At 35.1% G+C, this 21,854-nt stretch overlaps 1 protein-coding gene across 7 annotated transcripts in view; it reads left to right on the top strand.

Moving 5' to 3' along the window:
• The window catches only part of LOC114030082 (signal-induced proliferation-associated 1-like protein 1), a 375,977-nt gene that overhangs the window by 259,147 nt on the left and 94,976 nt on the right, over positions 1-21,854 (top strand). For all 7 annotated transcript variants that reach the window (XM_027844744.1, XM_027844745.1, XM_027844746.1 and 4 more), the window contains 2 exons: positions 4,302-4,405; positions 8,309-8,466. In XM_027844744.1, coding sequence (XP_027700545.1) covers positions 4,302-4,405; positions 8,309-8,466 — 262 coding nt within the window. The remainder of the gene's footprint in view (positions 1-4,301; positions 4,406-8,308; positions 8,467-21,854) is intronic.

The raw sequence follows: 21,854 nt of genomic DNA, 5'->3' as shown, positions 1-21,854 counted from the left end.
TAGTAATTAAGCATTAGGAAACATCAATCAACTAGCAATAATAACAATCAACTCATTCTCTATTTAAAAATAATTAAAACAAAAAAACCATCTACCAGCCACTACTAGATACGTTATTCTTTTGATACCGTGAAGTAGAATATCATTATATATATATTCCTACACATTTTGTTTTCCAACCCTAAATTATCTAAGTTGAAAGCTATTTAGGCTTAGTTAAAGGGAAAAGCATTGATCAATATCTGAAACTGTTCCTATGAATGAGTGAAAAAGTATTTGTTAAGCATTTGCTATGTACTACACACTGTGTGATATGATGGAAATATCAATTAAAAAAGCAAGACAGTTCTTGCCTTCTAGAGACTTACCTTCTAATAGGCAAGGACAATGATATCCTCAGACTGTGTTCCTTTATGCAGTATATTTAAAAGTCAGCAGCTGTATATGTCAGGATCTTTTCAGAGAACACGAAGGTATTATCTCTATCATTCATCTGTCCCTACAGTCTTTCCCTACCTAATGACTCTTGCCTTCCTGCCAATAAACGTGATTAAATCTCCCCTCTGTAACTTGTACTTGACCTTCCTCCATCTCCTAAGCCTTTTCTCTCTTTCCTTAAGAATAACTGCACTTACTTGCTGCTTCTGTTCCCTTGCCCACTCACTTCTCCATAGTCTAGCCTCTGATCTCACCATTTGGCTGAAGCTCCTCTCTCTAGGACTATTATGTCTTTTTAAAAAAATTGTCATTGATAACTTTTTTGGTTATATCACATGAATTTTTAAATTGGTCTATCCTGTCCAGGGAGCCATCCTTTGTAACTAAGATTTTAACAAGAAGGAAATCCAATAGTTTTTCATGTTTGTTTTCATGTTACCTCCACCATTAGACTGAGGGTTCTTTAAGAGCAGAGACTGTCTTTTGCCTTTCTTTGTAACCCCAGTGCTTAGCACAGTGCCTGGCACGTAGTAGGCACTTAATAAAAGCTTATTGACTGACTGAATAACATTGACCGCTTCTGACAACACATGAGATGCTTCTTCACATCTGTAGCAATGAGAAGGAGGTGCATTTTTTCTGCTCTCTTCCCAGCCAAGACCGATCCTTATAGCTACACAGTGTTTAGTTTCCTTGTATTGCTATTTTCACTTATATTGTCATCATCATCATGTGTATTGTTTTCCTTATTCTGCTTATGTCATTTGACATTTGTCCCTATATCTGTCTGTCTGACTTCTTTATATCCATACTTTAACAGCACGGTAAGATTATCCTTTCTTTTTTTTTTTTTTTTTTAACCTTCTTGGAGAACATGTCTACCTTTAGGACCTCTGGACCAAAAGATCTATTGTAACAATTCATATCTCTGCCCACGAGGCAATAGTGTACCTATTTCTCCATAGCCATATCAATATTGAATTTGTCACTTATAACTATCTTTGTCAGCTCAATGGTCAAAAAGCAATACATGACAGCTCTAAATTACATTTTTCTAATTATTAGAGATTTTAAATCATTTTTTATGGCTCTTAAACGCTTTCAGTTTTTTTCTTTTCATTGTTGTCTGTTTATATACTTTGCCCACTCATCTGTAAAATGGGAATAATAGTAGCACCTGCCTCCCAAGGTTGTTATGAGGATAAAATGAGATAATAATTGTAAAGTGCTTAGTATAGTGCCTGGCACATAGTAAGCGCTATATAAATGTTAGCTATTATGATTATCATCTAGTAGGAAGTAGATCTTATTTCTAAATTTGCCAGTCAGTGTAATTCAGACTCCTCATAGATACTTTTTCCTTTGGAATTTATTTAATATATATTTTCTGTAGATAAAACAATATAGAGAAGAGTTTCCAAGTTCTCCCCTTGATAACAATTTATTCATTGATTCATGTAAAAGAAGGATAGGAAAGAGAATGATGGTGCTTTTCTTAAAATGAGGGCAAAGGAAGGCCAGTCAACAAGTATTCATTCAACATTTACCATGTGCCAAGTTCTCTACTGAGAATACAAATACAAGCCAAAAAAAAGATAGTCCCTGCCCTCAAAGACTTTAAATCTCCTGGGAGAAGATAATTCAATGGAAGCTGGAGAGGCAGGGGAAGGAGACAAAAAAGGGAGAAGGTACTTGATGCAGGAGTCATGCCTGAGGAAGTCCCGTGGAGATGGAACAGCATTACAGCCTGTACAGAAATGAAGACATCTTTGTCTTGAGCCTCCTTAAATTAGAGGTTCTGGGAAGAGTCAGCCAATCAGAAGGTGAAGACCTTAAGGGCAGAGGACACTTCTAGTGTGATAAGTAATTTGGGGCTGGAGCAACTCCTAAAGCAAGGAGGTATCTATGGCATGGTAGGCAAATTCCTGTGGAGAAGAGTTATTAGCATTGCATTTGTTCTGCAACTCTTTTAACCCGTTTGCAGAAAAATAGTCTAAAATAATGCTTTGTGTTCTGAGATAAGTCAGAACTGTTTAGTCTTCTTATCAGCTTCTATCCAGACCTTTGAGTAATGAGTTCTCCAACAACAGGAAATAAAATGCACATATCTAACGCTGTGTTCAGGATTTGGTACTTTTTCAAGCATATTTTGATTTCATCACTGTGGTTACTCCAGTACAATACTCCTACATGCCTCATTAGATAGTTTTACTGGGTCACTGTGACCAAAAAAATTAATCCTGTAAAGGTCAATTTTCTGGTGATTAGCCTCTCTAAACTTAGTTATGAGAAAGCAGGAGACATTTAGTTCTTCACAGGGCCTCTCCCATAAGCCTTTCTGACTTAAGGTACTGCTACATCACAGTGAAGCCTTGGGACTTTAGTGGAATGCATGTTTAGGATATATTTTTAAGAAATCAACCCAAGATAACATTCTTGTTTACTTTATAGAGTTATACCGTTTCCTAATTTTTTATCATGCTAAATGTAAATATTTTTTCTTTTATGTAGTTCCTTTTCATGTTCCTAACTCAGTTTCTGGAAACTATTGAAAAACATTAGGAAAACTGAGTGGTTTATAAAAGTACAGGGGAGGAAAAAAAAGGACAACTTGGTACCAAAGAGGGTCCATATTGTAAATGACAAAAACTGCCAAGAAGAGTTCAATAAAATTTTAACAGTTTCTTTTCTTCAGGTTGAAGAATCAGGTTCATTGTCTTCCATATTAATTAGCAGCTCTGGTTAGGAACAAGCAGATATAAAAAGCACAATTGTGAGAAATGAATACAAAATGCGATTTTTCTCCTGGTTAATTAACTTTAGTTAAAAGAAGTTTGAAAAGTACATGTCAAAATTGATGCTTTCATTTTCAGATTTAGAAATGTACTTGATCAGTTCTGCAGATTTTAGTAGCAGGAAGTTTAATAATAAAGTTTTTCCCAAGTCAGATTCATATAGGCATCTAATTTGTTTAGTTAAGTTGAATACTTACTTATAGCAATATATGAAATTGACTTTTGAAAAATCAGGCATCCAGGAGAGATTCTCCCCCTCCCCCACACACAATGTTACATATTAAGTATAAGTGGTATTATTTTATTTTTTTCCCAAATGACTTCATAATTCAGATTTTTAGTTATGTATGTATTTTGCCTTAGTATTTAAGTTTTCTTAAATATCAATGGTTGGTAGTGATTTATATGCTCAAGGGCAAAGCTTTGGCATAATATTGTAACTCTTTACTTGAGAGTATCTTTACAAATATAGTAGGAAATGATCACGTAATATTAGGTTTTGGAGGAAGATTGGATGATGTAGCTATTGTGTTTCACAAGAGCATCAGCTAATGCTCATTACAGCTTTTAACATCTCAAGGGTATGAATGGATGAGACAAGAATCAGAGGCAGAGTATATCACCATTTCCTGCAATCCATTAAACACCTCACACAGCTTACCAGAGCTTAGCAAAGAATAGATTTGTCATTCAGTTGTATTTTTTTGTAGTTTTTGTTTCTGATACCAGGCATTTTGTGGGTAAATTTATTCCGAAACTTAAAAATTAATTGTTTTAAGGGAGAGGAGCTTGTTTTTTTTTTTCTTGAAAAAAGGCCAAAGTAGAGGATGTACTGACAAGATTCTGAAGAGTCCTAGAACTTTTCATAAAAACTTGGTTCTGCCGTGCTACAGAAACACTTGTTGTATAGCTGTCTATTGATTAAAAGATTGAAGTGCTTCCCTGTAGAACGATAGAACGTAGCAAGTATTTCTCAGTCACCAATAATTTACTAGTATTTTGAAAGATAGTGAGGATTCTTATTCTAAGTAATTTATTTCATTTGTTAAATATCTTTTTTTCTTGCAGCTGATTCAACTGGTACCCATTCTCTTTATACAACATACAAAGACTATGAAATCATGTTCCACGTATCTACTCTGCTGCCATATACACCTAACAACAAGCAACAGGTAGGAGACCGATGCTGTTTACATCTCCCACATTCCATGTCCCCAAAAGCCTAAGTGGCAGAATTGCCAAATATCAAACTAGAGTTTAATGTTGCACCTGTCACAGCAGCAGGAAGCATTCTACTTTGTGGAAGTAAGGAATGGCAAATGAGCTGAAAACAAAAGAAGAGACAAATTCTAGGTTAACAGCCAGGCAGTTAGCTTTGTGAATTAATTATTTGCCTTTCACCCACGGGGATTGAGGTTTCCATGAAATCGGAAGAGAACAAGTTGAAATAATGGTGATTAGATGCCTCTGCGGGGTTTCAGAGAACATGTATGTGTGGGTGATGTTTCATCTCAAGAAGCCTAAGTACAAAAATCAAGACGGTCTAATGTTGCATTACCCATTGCAGAGCAGGTTTGAAGAGAAATAAAAATAAATAGATAATGGAAGAAACTCCGTGTTCTTTGTTACAAGTATTCATTTGTAGACAACAGTGAACTTTCACCCAGAATCTAGTTGCAGGGGGAGGCATATGGTTGTGTGTAAGCAATTTAAAATATATGGTGTCCAAGTTGGAATACAGAGACGTCATGGTTGAGATTCATGTCCTTTCAACAGATGTTGTAAATACCAGCTATGGTCCTGTTTTACAAATAGCTGAAATTACCGTTTTTGTTAACCGAGACTATCACCCCACCTCCCACTCCCATTTAGCAGAAGGCAGTCAAGCTACTGGATAGACTTTTATGTCAGCAGTATATAGTCAAGTACTGAGATAATCTATGCTTCTAAATTGTAGATTTGATTAAATCTTTGGAACACATGCTTATGATGTAATTTTTAAAATCAACCCAAGATAACCAATTCTTGTTTATTTTATAGGATGACAGCTTTCTAATTTTTTTTTAATTGTGCTATTTGTAAATATGTTTCTTTTATAAAGCTCCTTTTCATGGCCCTAGCTCAGCTCCTGGAAACTATTGAAGAGCATTAGGAAAGCTGAGTGGTTTATAAAGAACAACTTGGTACCAAAGGGGGCTTATAATAAGTAATAATCGAGTATTTATGATCACAAACATATTCAGAAATAGACAAACCTGTTTACTTCTTTGGTCAGAATGGTTTTGTGTGTTCATTTATATTCAACCCTATTTCTGAATTCCACTGAGTGAAAAATAAGGAGAGGAAGGGGGAAATGATGTGCAAAACTATGAGGCAGCTTTCCTGAATTATCCAGGGTATGGACTTTCTGGTGTGGTTTGTTTGGGTGTTGAGAAGGATCTTGTTTGAAATCAAAGAGCATCAATAAAGGACAGCCAAATTTGACTAAAAACTAAAAATTCTTTGCATGAAAAGCTCATAGTTTTAAAATATTTAGTCTGAATACTGTTACACAGAGCCTTACTCTTAAGCAAGGAGTTTTAAGAAGTAGAAAATTTGTTTAGATAAGAAGTGGACAAATAATGTTTTATGATTTGCATAGTACTTCTATCACAGCAACTCTATGAGATGGGTACTGCAAATATTATTTCCATTTTGCAGATTAGAAAATTGAGGCTTAGATCTCTGTTATGACATGACGAGAGTCACAGAGCACCCAAGTCTTAGGCTTTTCCCTCTGAGTTCTGTGTTCCTTCTGATCCATGCTGCCTCTTTATGGTTACATTTCCTTTTTTTTAAAATCTTATTTTATTGATATCTTTTATACTTCACATTTTCTTCCTGAAAGTATCTTTTCTGTTCCCCTACCCAATATGCCCGTCTTTGTAATGCAGATATCAAAAGATAAAAAAAAGTAATTGAGCAAAAACAAAACAAAACAAAAAAAAGCCAACCATTTTTGATATATACCACACTCCACATCCATAAATCTCTACCCCTCTAATGAAGAGGAGGTGAATTTTCTTATGTCTTCACCAGGACCGGACATGAGTGCTATGATTACATGACATTTAGTTTCTCTCTTTTTATTTGTCCTCACCACCACCCCAAACCCCCAGTTACATTGTTGTACTGTTTGGTAGTTTTTTACATTTTTTTTTAATTTAGTTTTTTAAAAATCCTAGTTTTACTTATTTCACCGCTTTTAATGTGAATGTCTTCTCATTTCCATTGCTTTATTTCTAACCAAAAGAACAAAGTGTTTGTAAGAGCCAGTTGACACTTTGAAAACAAAAAATAAATTTTAACTTTTGCTCAAAATAAAGATAAAAAATATATATATCCATAAATCAGTATGTGGAGAAGGGGAAAGCAAATTAGCATTCTAGGTATTCAAAAGTAAAAATGTGGCCTAATATAGTAACAATGGGTTTTTGCCTACAAGGAAAGAATTCTTTATCAGGTATTTATACTGACTTTCCTAATTATTTTATGAAGTAAAAAGAACATATTTTTGGGGGGAGGGGTGTTAGTTACTGTAGGAATTTAGCCTTCAAAAATGTCTTTGAAAGAGTTTAATACTGTATTTAATTTTAAGTACTATCAGATGGATAATTTTCTGTCTTTTATTAAGAAAGAGGATGACATGTTCAGTTTTATATTTTCTAATGTTACTATTTTATATCCTAAGTACATGCTTGGTTAACGGTTTAGTCAGGCACAAGATAAAAATATTTTTTGTACCACTTACTTCTTAAATTTCTATTTTGGCTATGCCAAAATTAACAGATTTTTCTTCACTGTTGGAAAAAAAAGAGTGTGTTATTGTTGATTTTTGCTTACATTGGAAGAAAGAATATGTCTAAGAGTATGTTATAAATATGTTAATATTATGTTTAATTGACCTAAATTTCTAACTAGATTAGTACTTTAATTAAAGGTAAGACTTATGCTACAAATCATGTCAGGTAGCATTGGTTTGTTTGAACTTCCATTGAAATCTCTTCTCTGCTTTTAAAGGACACTGACTTTTTAAGAGTTGAGGTTTTTGGGTCTTTTGAGTATCCTAAATTTGAAATATATTTTCCTGGAATCCTGACTCATTCCCAGCTTCAGAGTCCATCCTACAGAGCTCATGTTTCTCTCAACAGACTCCAACTACCGTTCACTGATAGTTCTGATGTATTCTTTGAATGCCATGATTTAAGCAAAGAAAATTGCTTTATGGTACAGATTGAAATAATAAGGCAAGATAATATGAATTTGCTCTCCTGAGTTTTTGTTTCTTTTTAAAGTAATACTATATTAGGGTTTTCCTTTTTTGTTTTTTAATTAAAGGTTACCAGCATTACTATAGCCATGCTATTCTAGGAGAATGTTAGAAAGAACACTTAATAAGAAGGACAGTTTTTGAAACGTGGCCACCAGTTTTTTGTTTTTGTTTTTAAAATTTGAATACTGTCACTCAAAAAAAGACTTTTTATTGTGAAGCAGCAAATGACCTTTTGAAGCAGTTTTCATCATAATTATAGGAACTATTTAAGCTTGAAATTTAACCTCCTTCAAAATTGTTATATCATTCCAGAATGTTATTAATTTCTACATCATTAGCTTGTACTGTTAAAACTGTATTTCAAATTGCCCTAGCAAATTTTTTTTGATAATTCTAACTAAACCAGCATGTAAATTGTATTGTAATTACTTTAGCAGTTTTCATCATTACAAATCTTCCTTGTACCAGTCTCTTCCTTATGTGAGAGTTAAAGTTGTTGTTATGAAAAACTGGTATTTAGATGTGCTGGCATATTGTCTAATATGTCCAGGATTGGCTTAAAATTCTTATGCACTCTCTGAAAATGTCAGAGTTTCCTTTTCTCATTTCCTTTAATTTAGGAAAGTATAAGGCAAAATAAAGTTTTGACAGTAGCTATTGGATTTCTTTAATGTTAGTAATCTGTAATTAATTTTTAAAATAAAAAAGAAAATGGAAAAATGGATAGCCTCAGTGAAAATATTTTCCTGTTTTCTTTTTTTAGCTCCTACGGAAGAGGCACATTGGAAATGATATTGTAACGATCGTTTTCCAAGAACCTGGAGCCCAGCCCTTCAGCCCAAAGAACATTCGTTCTCACTTCCAGCATGTTTTTGTCATTGTCCGAGTTCACAATCCCTGCACTGACAGTGTCTGTTACAGGTAGCTATTACTACTGCGTCAGTGAGGGGTTGGGTGGAAATTGGCTAATGGTTGTACACATTACTACCTGAAATGGAATATTCTGTCTGTTACTGTTCATTAGCTAGTGCTTGTGAATGACAAAGCTCATTCTCAGATATAATCTAGTGGCATCACTGTTCTCTGTATTTGTTGGTTTGAATGCCTGCACTCTTCCATTTGGACCTTCTTTTTGGGTGCTGTACTTCATTTACACCATCGGTTTAACAGATAGCTAATTGTTCATATTGCAAATTTTATTTTGCCTTTAAAAAGTAGGAGGAAAGGGATAATACATAGAAAAGAGGTATTTTTTAAAAAAAATTTTTTTTAATAGGCCCACAGCTTTCATGTAGACCTTTAATTCAGTCTGTACATTTCTGTAAGTTATATTAGAGATACTATATTCCTGTACAATATTAAAAGTTGGCAACACAGTCATAATTTTGTAAATTAAATAATACTTGATCAGTTCATGAGTGCCATATTCTATGCATATATCTGTGGTGATTTTATACAAACGATGCACCACAAATTGTTGCCCTTTTGACACATGCAAGAAATAGTCAATGAATGATAATTACTCTTAAAACATGGAGGTAAGGTATTCTGTCCTTGTGGGGTAGTTACAGTGAATATTGAAGGCGATAGAGATGGCATTAGGACAAATGAGGAGGCATTGAACAAAGAACCAAGTTTGAGGTTATGATGAGAAGACTCCCACATTTTGGAAATATTTTTTATCTTGTCCTACTCTTTTCAGTTGTGAAACTTTTAGCTTGTCATCTCCCTAAGCTTGACAATTTGGCCCTTGGTTACTTTTTTTTATTAATAGCTGTCCCCAAAATAGCTAACTATTCAAAAAGGTGGACAAAACAAAGCTGCATCTGTCAATAATTAATTTTTGAGTCAGATCTGATTTCAAATCTGTGTTGCAAGGACTTTTCAAAAACTATACACTGAAATAAAAATTACAAACTAAAGCTCTCTCTTCAACTTCTTATGAGTTTATTTCTCTTGTAATATATGTTGTTTTCCTCAGTAGAATGTAAGCTTCTTGAGGCCAGGGGCTGGTTTGTTTTTGTCTCTTTATCCTAAGCACCTTTCACGATGCCTTGCACCTAGATAAATGCTTATTAAATGTTTGTTGAAAAAACACATAAAAGTATAATCTCTTGAGGCTTTGAGTTAATGTATTATTATAGATAGAAAAATGTCAGTCAAGCATTAGAATACTCCAGAATGAAAATATAAGATGTTTATAACCCACCGGATCCTAGATATAAAGCAGGGTAAAGTATAATCCAGGTAACAGTGAGAGAAAAACCAATTACAATTTGCTTTTAATTCTTCTTCCTCTTACTATTTCCGTTGCCTTCTATTACAAACAATCACTCTAGGAGTTTAAAGGATGGAGAAGTCACTATGACCTTGCCCAATTAGGAAGTAATTTGTGATAGAAAGAAGACTTGAGCTGAATTTTGAAGTCTTTGCACTGATAGAGAGGAAGGGGAAGAGCATTCCTTTCAGTACATGAATTTAGATCAGAGGAAGCAAGTGTGGCTAGAAATTCAGGTGTAGAAAATGAAGTCAGTATAAGGTTACAGAAGTCATGCTTATCAATTTTTCAGATGACCCACCATTGACAAGAATAGCTAATAACATTAGCTGACATCCTAGGGAATAACATAGGGATAAAAGTCCTACATGCAGGTTCAAAAAATGAACTGCATGATTACAAAGTGGGATATAAGGAGGTGAAGTATGTTTATTTAAAAAAAAAGAGAGATCTTTAGGTTTTTAGTGATCTGGCAGCTGGGTATGGTTAAGCTATAGAATATTACAGCCAAAAGTATCAGGGCAGTATCAGGTTGCATTTGTGGAACTAATGCACAAAAAAATGTAAATGATCATCTTCCCATAGTCTGCATAAATCAAGTCACATCTGGAGTGATGTATTTATTTCAAAGAGCCACATTTTAGAAAGGGTGTGGACAAGTAGGAATGTGTGCCTAGAAGAGGCTTCAGAATAGTGGGGGAACTGAAGACTGTGCCGTATGAAGGTCGTTTTGAGAAGCTGGGGTTGTTCGTTCTAAAGGAAAGAAGACATATCAGGGGTGGAGGTGTGACAGGGATAATAAATGTCTTCAAATATTTGAAGGCTGTCCTGTGGGAAGGAATGAGATAGATTTGCTTGTATCTGGAGGGTAGAGCTAGAAACAGTGTATGGAAGTCACAGAGATACAAATTATGGGCTTTGTCTGAAGAAAATCTTTCAGGCAGAACTTTTCCAAAAATAGAATAGGTTAAGGAAATAGGTTCCCCATTGTTGTACATATTCAAGAAAATTAGAGATGACTACTTGTTGGGAAATTTGTAAAGGAGAAAGACTAGGTGGTTTTTGAGGTCTCTTTGAACTATAAGTCTATGATCCTTAATACTTTTCTATCTTCTCTCATGCTCCTTTCCCTCAATAATGATGCATGGAGGAAGTTGAAATACTATGCCACTGGGTCTCTCAGCTTTTCTCTCCTTTCTATCTGTTATTTAAAATATTTCCCCCATTGACTATCCCAGTTCCTGAAATTCATAAATTGCCTATTAGTTTACATAGAAACATTGAAGACTATGGTTAAAGTGTTTTCTGGAAGGGTAGCACAGAACAAATTATTAGCCCTCAATAACTTCCTTCTTGTTAATTTATTAGGCTAGCTCAATTATTTGACAGTCTTAACGGAATGGATCAAATGACAGACATGTTAGGGGAGGTGAGTGAGGAAGAGCATAAAATCAAGGGGTATTATCTGGGGAAGACTTTTCCTTATGCTTAAAGATATTGGGCCTTGGATGGACAGTGGATGGACTCCTAAGGCAAGGCAAGGGGTAGAAGGATGCCCAAATGACTTAGGGCTTCTTCATCATTTTTCCATGCTTGCATGATCATTCCTTCCTTGGTGTTAAAAGGAACTCACTGGAAAGATCTGCACTTGGACTTTTATTTTAGATATAATATTTGCTTTGAAAATCAAAATAGATCTTCCAAGCTCTAGCACACTACCTCCTGTTAATTTAGTACGTATTGTGTGCTTACTTTTATGTATACATACACACATATATGTTTCCATTCTTAAGCCTAATTAAGCAATCTTAATAAATGTTTGCTTAGTGATTGATGGAAAATAAGATATTGCCATAACCCTGTGACAGCCTTGGAACACTTTTTTAGTTAACTATAGAATAAAAGGAGTAAATATAGAATTTGGAAATGTTTAATTCAGTCTCAATTTATCCAGATAGTCATTTGAATTTAGCAACTACCTAGAACATTTGGATCATTTTCCATGAGCAGGATTAATTCAGCTAGTTTTGTATATTTTGTACTGTGGAGAGTTTTTGTACCATGAGGAGAAAACTTAAATTATTCCAATTGTCATTGAGAAGTCTTTTTTTTTTTTTTAAGGTCATGGCAAATTAGAGTGTAAGGTGAAATTTAAAGTAATCCAAAAGAACTAATAAGACTGAAACATTAATTATTGATTTTGATCACAGAAGAAAATCTTGAGAAAGACAGGTAGTCAAATATCCCTCTTGAGGATTAGCTGTATAGTTCACTTACACTAACTTTGTTTGGTTATCTTCACTTTATCCCTAGCTGTTTCAACTGTCTCTGCCATGATTTCTTCCCTCAATGAGAGCTGTGAGTGCAGAGCTTAGAAGCAGGACTGGTAGTTTGGGGAATATTGAGTATTAATATTATTTTATATATTAATAATAATCATGTCTTCTCTGAGCTATATAGGAAAACCATTGAACCGGAATCAGGAAAATTGGGTTCTGGTTCTGGATCTACTATTAACATAGCAATGTGTGTGCATGGGGATGGCATTTAATCTATGTGAATCTCACAGTTATACATGAGTAAAACAGTCTGACAGAGATTATGTGACTGGCTCAAAATCACACAGCCAAGAAGAATTGAGGCAGGATCTGAAACAAAGGTTTTTTTGACCCCCAAGTCTAACACAGTAAACATGATGCCCATAATTTAGACTTTTCATGATGACTGAGGGTCATTATGACAGAAAACATCAAGTACTGTAATAAAAATAACTCACATTTATGTAGTGCTTTGAGATTTAAAGAACAAAATGCATTCCTCAAAATAAGCCTATGATATAGGTAGTGTACACACAGTTCATTTATATCGTTCTACTCCCGAGGCCCTAGTCCCCTAACCCCTCCTCTCCCAATTGCCCTTTATTCTGTTACCTTAATGACGGAATAGAAACTCTTCTCCTTGGCATGAAAGCCCTTCACAACTTAGCTTCAACCTACCTTAAGCTTCTTATAACACAGTCTAGAAAGTCCTATATATTCAAGAAAGCCGTGCTGTTCCTCACATTTGATATTCCATCTCCATGCCTTTGCACAGGCTATTTCTCATGTCTAGAATACCCTCATCATGTCATAAATCTAGAGCTGGAAGAATATCACAGGGCATATAATCCAACCTACTCATTTTTCAAGATGAGGAAAATGAGGTAAGCACAGGAATAGGCATGACCTTAGCATTTACTAAATAATAAGGAGGTCATCTTTTATTAGCTAGGAGAAGTGAGTTAGAAGTCTTTAAATGCTAGACTGAGTTCAGGTTTTCTATGAGTAAGGAATCATTTTTGTTTCTTGAGCATGGAACTGACATGATGAAAACCTGGTTTTAAGGGAAATTAATCTGGTAGGAGAAGGAGACTAGAAGCAGAAAAACCAATTAGGAAATCTGGATTGATGAGAACTTTGACTTGTGTAATCATATACTTAAATTTTCTATGAAAAATTAATACAGGGAAAACTCGTTAATTCATACTGATTATAGAGGTCAGTTTGAATTATGTGAATTATAAAATACTATAACAACTCACCTATCTGAAAGTCACTTAACCAGCAACCTCAACTGTCTGGAACAGCTGAGAACCATCAAGTAAGCAAAATGTGCCTTTGACCAGGCAAAATGGATGTCATTGAGGCCACACTCTTAACATCACAAATTTTTACCTAATGGAAAAGTCTCATTTAAATAACCTATTTAATTTAATTTTTTAAAAAAAATCTTTAAATAAAATTGGTTGGTTGTTTCCCAGCCAGTGGCATAATAGAAAGCAGCAAATTAGATGGGTAAGAGAAGGGATTGCAGATAGTGACAGCTTTGAGATGGGACAACCTAATATAACAAGAAAGAAGGCAGAAAACTTTTATATGTGTGTTTGTGTGTGCATGTGTGTATATACACACACAAATATACATATGTCTACACAGGTACATATTATGTTTGTATATGCTTGAGTATAAGTGTTTGCCAAATAAATTCATGTTATTTTCCCTCCATAGAGAATAAGTTCCTTAAAAATAGGGACTTTCATTTTTGTCTTGGTATTCCCAAGCCTAGCACAGTGTCTAATACAAAGTAGTTATTTATTTAATGCTTGTTGTTGGTTGGCTTCAAATCCCCACTGAGATTATTCCCACCATCTACCCGCTTCACTCCTCCAACTGGGCTTCGTCCAACCCTCCTGAGTGCAGACCAGGGTCACAAAATGTCAAGCCTACCTTTCCTTTTGTGCTGCTATTGTTTTACTCTTCCCTGGTTGGCTTTGTATCCTACCTTATTCAGCATATACAATAAATATAAGGTAGGTGGGTAGGAGGTAAACATTAGTTGTGGATTTTTTGGAGGGGAGTGGAGGGTCAGGAAAAGATTCACGTATGAGATCACACTTTAGCTGAACTGAGGAAATTAGGAATTATAAAAGGTGAAGAGTCAGTACAGCTTGGTACATTGAAAGGAGCACTAGGTCTGGAGTCCAAAGGTCCTGGGTTCACATTTAGCTCACCTGACTGACCTTAAGCAAGCCAGTTACCTCATTTTCCTCATCTCGAAAAATGAGTAGGTTAGACTATATGCCCTGTGATATTCTTCCAGCTCTAGATTTATGACATGATGAGGGTATTCTAGACATGAGAAATAGCCTATGCAAAGGCATGGAGATGGAATATCAAATATGAGGAACGGCACAGCTTTCTTGAATATATAGGACTTTCTAGACTGTGTTATAAGAAGCTTAAGGTAGGTTGAGGCTAAGTTGTGAAGGGCTTTCATGCCAGGGAGAAGAGTTTCTATTCCGTCATTAAGGTAACAGAATAAAGGGCAATTGGGAGAGGAGGGGTTAGGGGACTAGGGCCTTGGGAGTAGAATGATATAAATGAACTGTGTGTACACTACCTATATCATAGGCTTATTTTGAGGAATGCATTTTGTTCTTTAAATCTCAAAGCACTACATAAATGTGAGTTATTTTTATTACAGTACTTGATGTTTTCTGTCATAATGACCCTCAGTCATCATGAAAAGTCTAAATTATGGGCATCATGTTTACTGTGTTAGACTTGGGGGGTCAGAAAAACCTTTGTTTCAGATCTTGCCTCAACTTTTCTTGGCTGTGTGATTTTGAGCCAGTCACATAATCTCTGTCAGACTGTTTTACTCATGTATAACTGTGAGATTCACATAGATTAAATGCCATCCCCATGCACACACATTGCTATGTTAACAGTAGATCCAGAAACAGAACCCAGTTTTCCTAATTCCAGTTCAGTGGTTTTCCTATGTAGCTCAGAGAAGACATGATTATCAAGAATTCTGAATGAGTAGTGTCCAGATTAATGAAATATTACCGATATTGGAAGCCTTGAAAGTCAAATTAGTCTTCATTATGTAGACCTGGGTTCTCTGCCTTCTAAATTCCAAATAACAAAGATACTCCACAATACCACAAAATTATATTATTTCTAGAAAAATTTCTAGTTCATCTTCTATTCATTTTCTTGCTGAATTTATTTTTTTGTGTTTGAAAAACTGAGTTTGGTATCACCTCCCTAAAATAATGAATCATAGTTAATCATATGCTAACAGCTCAGTTTTTGTCTTCCTTTCATTGCAAGGCTTTCTAATTATTGTTAGGTTTTCATTATGTGAAATAACTATATTTTTCTAATGTTCTGTCTAATAACAAATAGACTTTAGAAAGCCATTGAATTTGAAAACTTGAGAAACAGATAGCTAGATGATTTCAATGTTGGTGGCCCCTCTTGAGTGTTTTGTTTTATTATTATTTTTAATAAAATCACATCTGCTTCCTATATGGGGGAAAAAAACATGGGTAAGGAGGGGATGAGATTATTAATTTTTTTTTTTTGGCGAGGCAGTTGGGGTTAAGTGACTTGCCCAGGGTCACACAGCTAGTAAGTGTCAAATGTCTGGTCTGAGACCAGATTTGAACTCAGGTCATCGTGACTCCAAGACCAGTGCTCTATCCTCTGTGCCACGTAGCTGCCCCGAGATTATTAGTTTCAAAGAAGAGACATGAAACCATTCTGTGTGCTAGAGTTTTTTTTATCCTGGCAGCCTAGATTTGAATGTCTTATACATGAATTTTTAAATGGTCAGTCATAGAATTTTAGAACTAGAAGGGACCTTTGATGTTATCTATTACGATTCTTTTATTTTAAAGTTAAGGAAACTGAAACTGAGAGACTTTGATTCAGACCACAGTACTTAAGTAGGCATTTGATTTACAACAAAGAATTTTTTTTTTAGCTAAGTGGATAAAAAAAAGAAGAAACAAGGGAAAGGATGGACTCCTGCTCAGAGCAAAATTACTTGACTCTTATTTTTCTTTGATTCTCTGTGAGAATAATCTTTGTACTAGAAAGGACAGAACAAAAATAGCTAATGGGGAATAGAAAATCCAAGAAAAATAAATAGAGAGACAGTAAGAGAGACCCTAACAATCCTGAATGACTTCAAGTCATCAGCCTCAAAAAATACAAAATTGTTAGGTGGGGTTGTCGAGACCCAGCCAGTCATCTTTGAGACATTTTAGAGGATGTGATGGGGGGGAAAAGTCTTCCTGAACTAGAGAAAGACAAATGTCTTGATTTTCTAAAGGGAAAAGAGTGGAGTATATAAACTACAGACAAATGAACTTCAGTTCTGAGGAAAATTCTAGCACATTATGGTGTGATTTTTTTTTTTAACATGATCAAGTGGCATTTATTTTTTTCCTTGTAAACAGTATTTTATTGTTTCCAATTACATATAAAGATAGTTTTCAAATCAAAACAACTCTGAGGTACCACATCATACCTATCAGATTGGCTAACATGAAAAAACAGGATAATGATAAGTGTTGGAGACGATGTGGGAAAATTGGAACACTAATGCATTGTTAGTGGAGTTGTGAGCTAATCCAGCCATTCTGGAGAGCACTTTGGAACTATGCCCAAAGGGCTATAAAATTGTGCATACCCTTTGACCCAGCAATACCACTTCTAGGTCTGTATCGCAAAGAGATCATAAAAAAGGGAAAAGGACCCACATGTACAAAAATATTTATAACAGCTCTTTTTGTGATGGGCAAGAATTGGAAATTGAGGGGATGCCCATCAATTGGGGAATGGTTGAACAAGTTGTAATATATGAATGTAATGGAATACTATTGTGCTATAAGAAGTGGTGAGCAGGTGGATTTCAGAAAAACCCAGAAAGACATATAAACTGACGCTGAGTGAAGTGAGCAGAACCAGAAGAACATTGTACACAGTAACAGCCACATTGTGTGATGACTGACTTTGATAGACTTAGCTCTTCTCAGCAATGCAAGGATCTAAGACAACTCCAAAAGACTCATGAGGGAAAATGCTATCCACATCCAGAGAAAGAACTATGGAGTCTGAATGCAGATGGAAACATACTATTTGCTCTCCTTTTCCTTTGTTGTTTTGTTTTATTGCTTCATTGTCATGGTTCCTCCCATTAGTTCTAATTGTTCTTTACATCATAACTAATGAGAAAATATGCTTAATATGAATGTATAAGTAGAGCCTATATCAGATTGCATGCCATCTTGGGGAGGGGGAGGAGAAGAAGGGGAGAAATTTAAAATTCAAGATCTTATGGAAGTGAATGTTGAAAACTAAAAATAAATAAATTAATTATTAAAGATAGTTTTCAACATTCCAAAATTTTTTTATCCTTACCTCCTATCCCCCCTCCCCAAGATGGCAAGGTTTCTGATATACATTATGCATGTGCAATCATATAAACATATTTCCAGATTAGTTATATTACAAAAGAAGAAGCAGAACAAAAAGGAAAAGCCACAAAAATAAAAGTGAAAATAGTATGCTTTGATCTGCATTCAGACTTAATAGTTCTTTCTCTGGATACGGACTGCATTTTCCATCATGAGTCTTTTGGAATTGTCTTGAATTATTGTATTGCTGAAAAGAGCTAAGTCTGTCAATGTTAGTCATCGTACAACGTGGCTGTTACTGCGTACAATGTTCTCCTGGTTCTGCTCACTTCACTCAGCATTAATTCGTGTAAGTCTTTCCAGGGTTTTCTGAAATCTACCTGCTCATCATTTCTTACAGCACAATAGTATTCCATTACATCCATGTACCGCAACTTGTTCAGCCATTCCCCAGTTGATGGACATTCCCTCATTTTCTAGTTCTTTGCCACCACAAGAAGAGCTGCTGTAAATATTTTTGTACATGCAGGTCCTTTTCCCCGTTTTTATGATCTCTTTGTGACCTAGTAGTGGCATTATTGGATCAAAAGGTATGCGCAGTTGTATAGCCCTTTGGGCATAGTTCCAAATTGCTCTCCAGAATGGATGGATCAGTTCACAACTCCACCCACAATGCATTAGTGATACAATTTTACCACATCTCCAATATTTATCATTTCCCTTTTCTGTCATTAGCTAATCTGATGTATTTGAGATGGTACCTCAGAGTTGTTTTAATTTGCTTTTGTCTAATCACTAGTGATTTAACATTTTTTTATATGTCTATGAATAGTTTTTATTTCTTCATCTAAAAACTGCCTATTCATATCTTTTGACCATTTATCAATTGGGAAATGACTTATAGTCTTATGAATTTGACTCATTTCTTTATATATTTGAGAAACGAGCCCTGTGTCAGAAACACTTGCTATAAAAATTGTCTCCCAGATTTCTGCTTTCCTTCTAATCTTGATTGTGTTGGTTTTGTTTGTGCAAAGACTTTTTAGTTTAATGTAATCAAAATTATCCATTTTGCATTTTATAATGTTCTTTCTCTCTTATTTGGTCATAAATTCTTCCCTTCTCCATAGATCTGACAGGTAAACTATTCCTTGCTCTCCTACTTTGCTTATGGTATTGCCCTTTATGTCTAAATCATGTGCCCATTTTGACCTTATCTTGGGTGTGAGATGTTGGTCTGTGTCTAGTTCCTGCCATGCTATTTTCCAGTTTTCCCAGCAGTTTTTGTCAGATAGTGAGTTCTTATCCCAGAAGCCAGGGGTCTTTGGGTTTATCAAACAGTATATTACTATAGTCATGTATTACTATGTCTTGTGTACCTAATCTCTTCCACTGATTCACCATTCTGTTTTCTTAGCCTGTATGAAATAGTTTTGATGATTGTTGCATTATAATATTTAGATCTGGTCTGGCGAGGCCACTTTCCTTTGCATTTTTTTCCCCACTAATTCCCTTGATATTCATGACCTTTTGTTCTTTCAGATGAATTTTATTGTTTTTTCTACTATCACATTGTAAAAGTGATGGTCGGTTAACATCTAAAAAAGGAAGTGGTGATCTTCAACATAGTTCCATCAAAAACAGGTTGTGACAAACTAAGCTCATATAATACAGATAGAATGCATTTGACCAAGTCTTTCTTGCTATTCTTTTGGGCAGGATGGAGAAATATGAGACAGATGATGGTACAGTTAAGTAGATTTAGAATTGGTTGATTAGGGGCAAGTAGGTGGTGCAGTGTATAGAGTCCCAGCCCTGGAGTCAGGAGGTCCTGAGTTCAAATCCAGCCTCAGATACTTGACACTTACTAGCTGTGTGACCCTGAGCAAGTCACTTAACCCTATTGCCTAGCCCCCAACACCCCCCCCCCAAAAAAAATTGGTTTACTGGCCTCATCTAGAGTAGTTATTAATGGATATAAATCAAACTGTTAGGATATTTTTAGTGGAGTACGCCAGAGATGAGTCCTTGGCCAATGCTGTTGTGTTTTGTTTTTTTTCCAAGTGATTTGGATAAAGCATAGAATGAAGAATGGAAGGGAAAGGAACAAGCATTTATTAAACACCAGACACTATGCTATTTATTAAGTGCCAGACACTATGCTGAGCATTTTATGTGTATTATCTCATTTGAGCCTTTCAGATACTATACTTATAAATTTGCGCATTACATAAAGCTAAGAGAAATAGTTGACACATCAGATGATGGAGTTTGAATCCAAAGAAGATTTCTTTAAGCTAGACTATTGGGCTGCATCTTAACAGAGTGAAATTTAATAGGGTAAATGTAAAGTTTTACACTTGGGCCAAAAAAAAAAAAATGAATGGAATAAGTTTAAGTGTGGTTAGCAGTTCATCTGAAAAAGATCTTCATGTTTTAGTGGACTCTAAGCTCAACATGAATTAACACTGTGAAGTTTCATCCAAAAGAGCTTATATGATGTTGGCCACATTAAAAGAGGTATAATATGTAGAATTAGGAAGATACTAGTTCCACTGTGCTCCACCTTGGCTAAACTACATTTGGAATATCGTCTTCATTTCTTATTTGTTTTTCAGTTGTGTCTAACTCTTTGTGACCCCATTTGGGGTTTTCTTGGCAAAGATACTGGAGTGGTTTGTCATTTCCTTCTCTAGTTCATTTTACAGATGAGAAAATTGAGGCAAACGGTTAAATGACTTGCCCAGGGTCTCATAGCTAGTAAGTGTCTGAGGCCAGATTTGAATTTAGATCTTCCTGACTCTAGACCTTTCAGTCTATCCACTGTGCCACCTAGCTGCCCCTCTTCTTCATTTCTGGGCACTGTATTTTATAAGGGGCATTGATAAGCTGGAGAACGTCTAGAGTAGGACAGTCAGAACAGTGAGAGGCCTCCAATTCAGTGCCGCATGAGAATTGGTTAAAACACCTCTAGGGTGGGGCAGCTAGGTGGTGCAGTGGATAGAGCTCTGTCCTTGGATTCAGAAGGACCTGAGTTCAAATCCAGCCTCAGACGCTTGACACTTAACTAGCTGTGTGACCCTGGGCAAGTCACTTAACCCTGATTGTCTCATTCCCACCCCCCCACAAAAAAAAACCACCTCTAGGTATTTAACCTAACCAAAACTTAAGGAAGACTATGATAGTTTCATTACAGCAGTTAAAGTGCATTCACTTGTTCAGGCTCAAATAATTCAGGCACCAGATAGACTTTGAGGTCCCCTTTAGCACTTATATTCTCTGATCTGTGAAGTAAAATTGTGCTCATATATCTTGCCAGAGGTAGAACTTACCTCCTGACTTTGAGTCCATCATCAAAGTAAAATTTTGTAGGAGTTAGCATTCAAACTACATTGTTCTCAGTTAAGCAAAAATGCTGCTTTTGTATAAATTTGTATAAATTAGTAATTCTGAAGGAACTTTACCCTGATTTCTCTATTCACGGGAAAAAAAAAACCAGACTGTGTAATACTTAAACTTTTCTCTATCATAAAGGGTCTTTTTTGATACTCATTTAGTATTTTGTAATGCTTAGAGTAATGCTTAGTAAGTATTTTGAAATGCTTAGGGATAACTAAGTATAGTTAACAGACCCATTTCTAACTTAAGGCTTAAGATTAAGGTTAAGTTTTGTTAGTATGCATTTTATTATGTTGCCAGGAATATCCTTATTTGTACTGAAGTGTTGATCCTCATTTACCATTTTTATATGTGGAGTATTCATTTTCCAAAAGTCAAAAGCAAAGGTTACCTCAAGGAAATCTTTCAACAATTTAAAATACTCAAACATATGTTTTATGTAATTTATATTTTATACACAAATCTATGTTCATGTATATATGTGTGTTTAAATGCATACATATGTTTGTATAAATGCATATATAAAACATACAGTTTCTCTTTGAAATAGAAATCTAAAAATTCTCAAAATTGTGCATGTCCACAGTAATCCATTGAGTTTCTAAAAAGAGTTAACTTTTATGGCAGGTGAATACATGACCATTTTAATATAAGCAATTAGATTTTGAGTAAAGTATAAAGATGTTTTATATGTTAGGTTCATTGATTCCAGGCATCTAAAATAAGACTGACAAACTTTGATGAGAGAGTAAAGGAGGTCTTTGAACAAGATATGAAGCTTTGGTTTTCTTTGTGTAACTCACAAGGAAGGCAATTATATTTGAGATAATTTCATTGTCTTTTCTTCACTGTTTACTTTCCAGTTCTTTTTCTTTTCCAATA

This window comes from Vombatus ursinus, unplaced genomic scaffold (assembly GCF_900497805.2).
Source record: "Vombatus ursinus unplaced genomic scaffold, bare-nosed wombat genome assembly UNPS02014945.1, whole genome shotgun sequence".
NCBI classification, from domain to species: Eukaryota; Metazoa; Chordata; class Mammalia; order Diprotodontia; family Vombatidae; genus Vombatus; species Vombatus ursinus.
Note: the sequence above shows the minus strand (reverse complement) of the source record. Positions and strands in the feature narration are given on the sequence as shown.